General features: G+C 42.2%; 1 protein-coding gene across 1 annotated transcript in view; it reads right to left on the minus strand.

Moving 5' to 3' along the window:
- The window catches only part of LOC129828645 (syntaxin-binding protein 4-like), a 122,646-nt gene extending 111,676 nt beyond the window's left edge, over positions 1-10,970 (minus strand). Inside the window, exon 1 of the mRNA XM_055889741.1 lies at positions 10,571-10,970. Coding sequence (XP_055745716.1) covers positions 10,571-10,626 — 56 coding nt within the window. The 5' untranslated portion in view covers positions 10,627-10,970. The remainder of the gene's footprint in view (positions 1-10,570) is intronic.
- Positions 10,971-11,432: the final 462 nt, after the last annotated feature.

Consider the following 11,432-nt stretch of genomic DNA (forward strand, 5'->3'; position numbering starts at 1 on the left):
GTGTGTGAGGTGAGTGTGTGAGGTGAGTGTGGTCTTCCAGAGCGGCTGCAAGTGTGTGTGGAGAGTTTGTGTCGGTGCGTTCTGAGTATATGTGGCGTCAGAAGCAGCCGCCAGACACAGACTGACAGGGTTTCAGCATCAGGGGAAAAACAAAAACACACCGTCTCATCTCTTCACAGGGACTTTGACAGGCAGCATCACATCAGCTCAGGCTGTCCAGACCAATCTCCCTCTGAGCCATTCACGGCATTAAAATGCTTCATATGACAGTAATAACCAAGGACTTACCCAATCTGAAAAGAAGATTTGTTGTTGAGAATTAATGCCATTATGCTGGACGTGTACATTGTATGAGGACGGTCAAAAGGTTTTCCAGGCCACATCACGTGATCAGGAAAAACTCTTGGCCTTAATTATGTGTGTGTGTGTGTGTTGTGTGTGTGTGTGTGGTGTGTGTGGTGTGTGGTGTGTGGTGTGTGGTGTGTGGTGTGTGTGTGGTGTGTGTGTGGTGTGTGGTGTGTGTGGTGTGTGGTGTGTGGTGTGTGGTGTGTGGTGTGTGTGTGTGTGTGTGTGTGTGTGTGTGTGTGTGTGTGTGTGTGTGGTGTGTGGTGTGTGGTGTGTGGTGTGTGGTGTGTGTGGTGTGTGGTGTGTGTGTCACTGATGGGAGTAAATGGTTTACAGCAGCAAAGCGCTTTTATATCTTTTCAATTATGAAAAAGTAATTACAGTCTAAACAGGTGCATTAGGTATTGGAAAACACTGCTGCCAATCTGCAGACCTGGGAGGACAGGACAGGGCTGGGAGGTAATCCTCTGGAAAAACAGACAGATACAGGAAGAAACAGAGGACAAAGCTTTGGGTTCAAACTAGGACATTGGATGACTACAGTCAATACAATTAATTTCAAATGTAGCGTACGCACATCCAATAACTTGTAAGTGCTGTGTACAAAAATACACAGCACTTATACCTAAACACTGATACCCAAACACTGATAAATGCTCTGGCACAATAAACTGCGGGAGCATTCATTATATTTTATAGTCGATACAACAGTACATCTGTGGTCCAGACAGTGTGGCTGTATGCTGTTTACGTTCTCCATGTACTGCGGTTCCAACTATTGTCTTGACTTGAAAGCTTTCATAAGACTTCCTATCAGATGATCATTCATTGGGGCTTTCTTTTTCCAACAGCTGCTTGACCTCTGCGTTTAATCTATTGCCCTTCAGCTTGTGCTATGTACCCAGCACCTGTTACGTATATTTGGCGGCCAGACCTTTCACTAATTTGTGCTTTACTTGGATGACATTGGTCATGAAAAGAAACCACCTTTTTACACCACCGGTACTGTACCAGAATCACGATTCAGGCCACGGACTTATAGGTTGTTGTGTTCATCAAATATCTCTTGTATATCTGTGTCGTGTCTGGACTATCATTAAATGTGAAGACTGTATATTATCAAATCAATTCTCTATGTGCAATTTAATTATGTGATTAAACTAATCATGTAACTTTAATTAACTAGGAAGTTGGGGCACCACGTAAAAATGTTGTTTATATAGTGTCAATTTCCCAAATATAACTCTTTAGATATTTTCATATCTTATCAAAACAGTCGCTTATTAATTAATTATTATTATTACCTCATCAGTTCATTACTGAATGTCGCAAACCCTTGGATATCTGTACGAATCCTAGCCTAAATCATGAATCTGCGATAGTAAATAAATAATTAAGCCAATTTGTATAAGTAACTAAATAATCACACAGAATTACATGAACAAACAGTAGACATTTGAGTTACTACATGATACAAAGAAAAAGTCCCTAGCTGACGATGCCGATATGATGGCTTAGTAGACAAAGGAAAGGGGTGGGAACTGAGAAAGAGCGGGAAAGACTAAATGGATTCACTACACACAGTTGATAATTATATTAATTGGAATGCTAATACTTTACACATGAACGGCCGCTCATTCGAGAATAATTTCAATGTATATATTTACGCCCGTATGTCGTTGTTGTCTTCTCTGTTGGAATCGCCGGTCCGTCTGCTGGAGAGTCAGATCAGAGAGTCTCTGGTTAACTTTCCCAGAAGTCACAATGTCCTTCGTGGTTGTAGCTTTCTCCGCGGCTCTGGATAGTGTCTGTTGTAATGGATACGTCAGGCCTACAGATGGTCATTGCATAGAATAGATGCTTCCGCGGTTGTCGGTATTCTTGTACTAGATTTACGTAATTTCCAGCTGCAGATTAGTAATTATACGTCTAAGATTTTCTCTTATTCTTTAGTGATTGAGTCTCAGAATTTAACAATTTCCAGCAGTGTAGCCACAACTACAGCTGTATCGTCTCAGTGGCCTATAGAATTGTAGCCATTCCAATGTGAGGACTCTGTCCCGGCGTTCTCTGACTTAATGTACATTTTGAAGGAAGTGGGTTTTCTACTCTGTGGAAGAATGGGGCTTCTATAATGCCTAATGTGATTTCTGGGCTCACGAGGGTGTGGCCATTGACTAGTTAAAACTTTATAACTAAACAAGTATCTCGTATAGAAGGACAACATGACATTACATCTTCTCACAAATAGTTTCATATTTAATCATATATTTACACAACATTCAGGTAGAAAACGAATAACTGAGAAATGTACACTTCCAAAGCCGTTATTCTGTGCTGCCATCCTTCCTGATGTCACAAAAATAAAACAACTTCGACAGGATTGTTCTTTAAATACCCACGGACCATTCCCACATTCTCAAAAATATAAATATTGTTTAATCCTCCAATTTGGGGGATAAGGAGTTGTCATGATTGGCCTGCTCGGGTCAGGTTACCGGGGACCACAACCCTACAGAGAGATCACTCACACCCACCAGAGGGGAAGAGATTGAGAGGTATGGAGATGTTTTTTTTTATGACACCTCACGCCCATTATAAATCTAAGGCAGCAGACAAAATTCCTTTGTCCTCTCACTATGGTGAACTGGCCTCAGAACATTAACATGCAGTAAATGGACTTTGGGACAATAGGTTTCGTCAGCCACAATGGTGGTAATGACAATAGATGAAATATGAAAATTAATGGGGCAGCAGGTAGCTTAGTGGTTAGAGCGTTTTGACAGTAGCCGAAAGGTTGCTAGATCAAATCCCTGAGCTGACAAAGTAAAAATGGGTCATTCTGCCCCGGAACAAGGCAGTTAACCCACTGTTCCTAGGCCATCGTTGTAAATAATAATTTGTTCTTAAGTTACTTGCCTAGTTAAATATAAAATGAATGTCATTTTTGTTACGTTATTAAAAGTTAAAGGACGATGTTATATGATGATGAAAATGATCCCGCTAAAGGGATCGGTGCGTCAAGAAGTTAAAAGTTTTCCTAGTATGTGCCTGATGTTTGCATATTGTACGTTGTGTGGAAAATGTCCAGATCAAAGAGAATGTTTTTCTGAAGATGAAATGTGAAGTTAGTTGTCTAAATTGGATCTGAGTAAAATTCAGACCTTGCCTCGTAACTTGGTACGCCCAGAGAATTGCCCTAAAGGAAAAAACGCCCATTTCTGATCCGAGGGTATAAAACATGTGAGTTAAGAATGAACATATCAGACTAAGTGACCCTGAGCTGCAGCCAAGGTCTGAGTGGTCAGCAAACCCAAAACACAACACGAGGTTGAAGACGACAAAGGAACCTTTTAACAACCTATGCTACAGCCGAGTAGCTGTATCTAAAGGGGGTGAATTCAAGCTGGACCACCCGGTCACCACTCTCCAAGGAATCGTGTGTCTACACTGTTTTCCTTCCCACGCTGGAACCATCCACACGGATGATTATTCCTCCTCAGAAGACCCTTTTCAGAGCGAGGGCGAGGAAACAGACCACTAAGAGGAAGGACTGACATCGTGAGGAAAACAGAGAGTTACACCCGGTAACCGAAGACGGACCGTCATCAGAGAAGTCAGAATCCGGTCCACGCAGAGACACCCCATTGGAGACTTTCAACACGTAATTACATCATTATATTCTGACCCATAAGAGCGGCAGTTCGGGGCAAGGTTAGGGTTAAAATAAGCATAGCTGACAAGTGCACCCAAGTGTATTTTTCTCCCCATTTTGTGTAACACGTGTCAAATTGTGTTGGCCCGCTAGGGACCTGTTTTATCCTACTAAGTTCTAATCAATAGCCTAGACTGTGTCACGCCCTGACCGTAGAGAGCTTTATATGTCTCTATTTTGGTTTGGTCAGGGTGTGATTTGGGTGGGCATTCTATGTTAATTTTCTATGTTTTGTATTTCTTTGTTGTTTGGTGGGTGTGGTTCTCAATCAGAGGGAGCTGTCTATCGTTGTCTCTGATTGAGAACCATACTTAGGTAGCTTTTTCCCACATGGTTTTTGTGGGTAGTTAGGTTCTGTTTAGCTGTTTTGTTTGCCTGACAGAACTGTTCGCTTTTGTTCTCCTGTTTGTTGTTTTTGTTCAATCGGTTTTTTGGATTAAATCATGAACACTTTAAACGCTGCACCTTGGTCCACTCTTCCTTCAGCCCACGAGAAGCGTGACAGTTTGTGTATCTTATATTAGCATTTTAGCTTGTTAGCAAATAAATAATCAACTCAATTGGTGTGGTACGGACTTATTTGTCGAGACTCGGGTTTGTGCAGATTCCCGGATTATGTGACGTTCAGAATGAGACTGTAGAGGAAATTGACTAATTAGCGACTGTTATAAAATCGATATTCTGATATTCTTTGAGTTAATTTGGGAAATAGAAACTCAATAAAGCTAAAACTTTCCCATGGTGCCACAGGTTAATTAGTTAATAATTGCCTTGTTAATTTAATCACATAATTCTAAACCGTTAATCATTCGACGAGCAGCAGTCACAACATTAATCAATACAACGTCACGACAGAGTTAAACAAAGAGAAGCTCTTTGTTCCATAGATTTCTTTCCTCTCTCTTCTTGGCCAGGGGGAAGAGAGTCTCTGCCACGAATTTATGACCTGTTGTTAAGTCATAAAACTTGGTGGGAGAGGGAGTGAGAGAGGGAGTGAGAGAGGGGGGAGCCACAATATACGCCCCAAAGGGCCATATCGTGACATCTGCTACATGTGCTGACTAATCAAAACATGACCTGGTCTATAAAAAAAAAAGTGAAAAATATCACCTGATCAGACCATTACTCCAGTTCCAGTTGTCTGATAGGTACTGTTTGGCGTAGCACAGAGAATTTTTGACCAACCTTAACTTGTCGATACTTCCTCAATTCCAGACTTGGAAGAAAACCAATGTCTTCTAAATGTCCATGTCTAGTTTCAGGGGGTTTGTTTGAATTTAGAAAATGACAAGATGGCGTCGTACACATTGTTGGATCACTTCATTAAGTAAAAAACTGATTTCATTTCATAACGGAGCATTAGACAACTAGACATGGACATTTAGAAGACATTGGTTGTCTTGCAAGTCGAGAATTGAGTAAGTATCACCAAGTTAAGATTGGTTGAAAATTCTCTGTGCTACGCCAAACAGTACCTAACCTGTAACGGCTAATGCAGCGTCACAATTGCCTGTTACAAACTGTTAGATAATAAATGCCTTGTCATAGCAGACCTACCCACATTTGCTATCCTATAGCTTTCATCATCCAACACCTTATCAGCTTATGGACTAATTTAGAGTTGAGGTATGCTTTTACAACAGATCCCTGCGCAACTAAAGCATGTGCATAAATCTTTCATTGATGTCAATGGGAAAATTATACACTGCTCAAAAAAATAAAGGGAACACTTAAACAACACAATGTGACTCCAAGTCAATCACACTTCTGTGAAATCAAACTGTCCACTTAGGAAGCAACACTGATTGACAATAAATTTCACATGCTGTTGTGCAAATGGAATAGACAAAAGGTGGAAATTATAGGCAATTAGCAAGACACCCCCCAAAACAGGAGTGATTCTGCAGGTGGTGACCACAGACCACTTCTCAGTTCCTATGCTTCCTGGCTGATGTTTTGGTCACTTTTGAATGCTGGCGGTGCTCTCACTCTAGTGGTAGCATGAGACGGAGTCTACAACCCACACAAGTGGCTCAGGTAGTGCAGTTCATCCAGGATGGCACATCAATGCGAACTGTGGCAAAAAGGTTTGCTGTGTCTGTCAGCGTAGTGTCCAGAGCATGCAGGCGCTACCAGGAGACAGGCCAGTACATCAGGAGACATGGAGGAGGCCGTAGGAGGGCAACAACCCAGCAGCAGGACCGGTACCTCCGCCTTAGTGCAAGGAGGTGCACTGCCAGAGCCCTGCAAAATGACCTCCAGCAGGCCACAAATGTGCATGTGTCTGCTCAAACGGTCAGAAACAGACTCCATGAGGGTGGTATGAGGGCCCGACGTCCACAGGTGGGGGTTGTGCTTACAGCCCAACACCGTGCAGGACGTTTGGCATTTGCCAGAGAACACCAAGATTGGCAAATTCGCCACTGGCGCCCTGTGCTCTTCACAGATGAAAGCAGGTTCACACTGAGCACATGAGCACATGTGACAGACGTGACAGATTCTGGAGACGCCGTGGAGAACGTTCTGCTGCCTGCAACATCCTCCAGCATGACCGGTTTGGCGATGGGTCAGTCATGGTGTGGGGTGGCATTTCTTTGTGGGGCCGCACAGCCCTCCATGTGCTCGCCAGAGGTAGCCTGACTGCCATTAGGTACCGAGATGAGATCCTCAGACCCCTTGTGAGACCATATGCTGACACATGCACATTTGTGGCTTGCTGGAGGTCATTTTGCAGGGCTCTGGCAGTGAACCTCCTTGCACTAAGGCGGAGGTAGCGGTCCTGCTGCTGGGTTGTTGCCCTCCTACGGCCTCCTCCATGTCTCCTGATGTACTGGCCTGTCTCCTGGTAGCGCCTGCATGCTCTGGACACTACGCTGACAGACACAGCAAACCTTTTTGCCACAGTTCGCATTGATGTGCCATCCTGGATGAACTGTCCTACCTGAGCCACTTGTGTGGGTTGTAGACTCCGTCTCATGCTACCACTAGAGTGAGACCACCGCCAGCATTCAAAAGTGACCAAAACATCAGCCAGGAAGCATAGGAACTGAGAAGTGGTCTGTGGTCACCACCTGCAGAATCACTCCTGTTGTGGGGGGTGTCTTGCTAATTGCCTATAATTTCCACCTTTTGTCTTTTCCATTTGCACAACAGCATGTGAAATGTATTGTCAATCAGTGTTGCTTCCTAAGTGGACAGTTTGATTTCACAGAAGTGTGATTGACTTGGAGTTACATTGTGTTGTTTAAGTGTTCCCTTTATTTTTTTGAGCAGTGTATATAAGTACTCAGGAGTTGACGGGGTGTCTGCATGTTTGTCTCTGCCCTGCTCATGACCCTGGAAGTAGCAGAAGAAAAGGGTTCAGCTAGAGGTTATAACACTCCAGATTTAGGAAGAGCTGACCTGGTTTCCTGAGTTTCCGTCAGCGGCAGCCGCTGATTGGCTGAATTACCCGGAGCACCAGGTGGTTGGCGTTGTCAACAAAGCATTATGACAGAAATATGATGATAAGTTTTCAAACTACCGGTAGTTTCTTTAGGAAGATATATAAAGCGATCTGTGAATTTGAACAACAGCATAAATACACCTATTTCCATCTTGCAAGTCAAAAAAACGAATGACTACTGCTGTACGTGCTGCCACTGTTTTGAACAGATTAGATTGTGCTAGAACGAGCAGCCAGCTCATGACCAAACGAGTGCACCAGGGAGAATGTTCATCACTAGTTACCACAGCTACAGAGTCATAAACCCCGCCTATTTCTACAATTTCTTCTTCTTAAAATGTTATTTTAAAACCAACCCTAACAACATTAACCACACCGCTAACCTTTATGCCTAACCCTAGCCTTAAATTAAAACCAAAAAGCTCATTTTTGTTTTCATGAATTTTTACAATATGGCTGTGGTAACTAGTGGAAACCAGGGAGAACGCAACAAGCATGCAGATGCAATAAGTGAAAGCACAATCTAACTGCGGATAGCTAGCTAACATATTGTCACAAAGCATGATCTAACTGCGGACAGCTAGCTAACATATTGTCACAAAGCATGATCTTCTAGCCAGGTAACTTTCATTCTGAAATAACTTCATATTTCTGAGTTACTCAGATATTATTTTAGAAAGAGTTGAAATTGGCATGGAAAGGGGGATACCTAGTCAGTTGTACAACTGAATGCATTCAATTGAAATGTGTCTTCCTCATTTAACCCAACCCCTCTGAATAAGAGGAGCTAATTATTTATCAAAGGTAGACATGCACATTTGAGCCCCTCAGAGAGGTCCATTCACCTGGTGCGGTTATGATTTATGCTGCAGTTCGCCCTGATAGAAAATACCTGGTAAAACAATCCAAGCAATGTTCACGGAGGCGGAGCTGCTGTTGGCAGTCACTGAGGGGCAAAGTAGAAAGTAACTGAACAGATTGTTTTGAACAATATATTTTTCAAACAGGAAAATGTAGACATTTACTGCACTTTCATTAGCATTTAAAACATAATCCAATAATTATATAATCTATATTTTTCTTTAAATAAAAATATATTCACTTTTTTTTTTTTTACCCATCACATATTATTAATTTTGACCAATCACAAGTGGGACTCCGTCCCTAACACCGTAATAGACATGCCACCTCTGGTTTCCATTCATGAAGGAATAGAGGGAAGAGGTATTTTCTATGGCCCGTCTCTGCCCTGCTCATGACCCTGGAAGTAGCAGAGGAAAAGGGTTCAACAAGAGGTTAACACTCCAGATTTAGGAAGAGCTGACCTGGTTTTCTGAGGTCCCTCTCTCTGTCTCTTCTTTCCATTACCACCTCCTTTCCTTTCCTCTCCTGTCTTCCCTCCTTATCTCCTCTCCTTCTTCCCTTCTATCCTTTCCTCTCCTGTCATTTCTGTGTCCCCTCCCATATTGTCCTCTTTTTTCCTCCATCCTCTACTCTTCCCCACCCCGTTCACAACAAAAGCCCACATTTCTAAATTTAGCCCAGGAGATTAGACTAACCAATAGACAAATGGCCAAGACAGACTCCGAAGGCTCATAGCAAGATCACTAAACAGCTGTTGTTCCTGTAGCCTACAAAAGGACTATAATGCATTCACCCATATTTGTTTTATATAGCCTAGTGTCACATACACACTGTATAACCCTTTACAATCAATAAACCCTACAATAGACATTGTAGTGAGTGAGTCATTGTACACCCCAAAAAATAAAGGTTCTTAAATGGTTCTTCCTCAGCTCTTAATGTTCCTTGCCCGATAGATAACATTTTGAGTTAACTGTGGGGTTCTCGAGTGGCATCTACAGTTCTTCAGAATTCTAAAAGGTTCTTGTATAATATTGAAGCGTGCAGATGTGTACCTTTCATAGCACACAGCAAATTGGTTAATCCTATTGTTTTTACGGTCATGTATTGGCAGCCAGTTACCTGTAAGTTACTGTAAAAAAAAGAAAAAGGTACAGTATGTTAACGTAAATTGCAAACATAAGAGTAATTTACTGTTAAATCAAAGTTTATTCTGAATTTACGGTAACATACTATATATTTATGGGGAGTAATTCATGTAACTTACCATAAGCTACCATAAGAACAACAGTATTTTTTTGTTTTCCAGTGTATGAGTTTAGGCCACTGTACTAGGGCACAACTAGGCCCTCAAAAGAAGGCATTATGAAATATGCATTGTATATTTTTAAATTACATTTTAATTACAACATATTCACTTAGGATCTCACTTGGTGAAGGCAAAAGGTCTGAAAATTAAAGAATGCAACAACCACAGTCATGGGTGGTACTGGTAACTCTAAAATTCACACCAAAGGCACCCTGGGAAATATGCAAATAAGCTTAAAACCCTACAGCAGGGCTATTCAATTCCAGTCCTGGAGGATTTTTGTATGGTTCTTCAAAGACACTAAAATAGTTCCCTTATGGCATTGCTCTCAATAACCTTATTTGGTTCCTACTTACACCTTTATTTATAAGAATGTAGTGAGTTACTTGCGGAGTAGCGACGGAACAGTTAGAACAAACATGTAACTGATCACTTAATACGGGCTAATCTGTCTTCCCTTCGTCCTCCTGCTGTGACAGGACTGGCCAGGAGCGGTCACAGGACTCCAGCTGCTATAGGCCATTTATAAACCTCCGTCTATTTGATACGCTTCCATCTCTAACTCTACATATGAGGTGCAGCTAAACTCGTTCATTACAGCACTGCAAAGAACAGTCAAGTAAACATACACATTAAATTAAGGCTCCCTTGTTGCTTCCCCTGCACAAGTCTCCAAGCAACACACACACACATGCACGCACACACCTCCTCCTACTGTAAGGCTCAACAGAGGTGAAAGGAAGTAGAATTTTAGATGCATCGAAAAGTAAATTACTGTACATATTTTCACCCTTCATTTTTTTTAAATGACTTAAAAAGAGAAACTAGATTAAGAGTGAAGAAGAGGGTGATTAAGCAAATAGAGTGAAAACAAATTGAAAGAGGTACATACCAGTATAGCAGAGATAGCCCATCGAATCGCTCTGCCTCTTTAGGCAGTAGTGCCATCGCACAGAAAGAGAGACTGAATCACTTTCTCAAACACACACAAACAGGGAGATAAAAACACACCCCACACAGACACACACACACAAATATTACAGAGCCATGGGAGATGAGAGCAGTCAGTTGTTTGGAGAGAGATGAGACACTAGCAGTTTAAACAGTTGGAAGAGAGAGAGAGATTGAAATCCGCCTAGTCAGAGAGAGAACACGCCTGCCTATCTTTACCACTAATCCCTCCTGATACACGTCCATCACGCAATGCCTGCGCCTCACCTCTCTTTCCACTGTCACTGGGAGTCAGGGAGACACACACCGCACAATCTAACAAACATACCCACAGTCACACACCCACACACTCAAACTGACAACGTACCTCTTTCCAATCAGCAATCAGGAAGAGACAGAGGGACTGAAAGGAGAGAGAACAGAAAAACAAATAGGTCAAAGTACACATCCATGCAATTACAGCTATTAGGAAGAGAAAGATGGGTAACACTTTATTTGGATACCCCGTTCTCCCCAATTAAGGTGCAACCTCCTGTGCTTAACCCTTACCCTAACCCTGACCCCAGGGCCGGACCTAGCCTTCACATGATTACCGGAATTCATGGAGACACCACCCTGTTATAGTTTACTAGTTTATTAAGTCAGGGGTTTATTTAGTAGTCAGATTCCATTGCAAAATGTTTTGTCTGTTGCAAAATGTTTTGCAAAAGAAAATTGTTTGCTCTGTTTGCTTCTGTTTGGTTCCTGGAGTAAACGTAACAAAACGGGGAGGTTTCCGTTGAACCCATCTGAACAGTAGGCTA

This window comes from Salvelinus fontinalis, chromosome 30, assembly GCF_029448725.1.
Source record: "Salvelinus fontinalis isolate EN_2023a chromosome 30, ASM2944872v1, whole genome shotgun sequence".
Lineage (NCBI taxonomy): Eukaryota > Metazoa > Chordata > Actinopteri > Salmoniformes > Salmonidae > Salvelinus > Salvelinus fontinalis.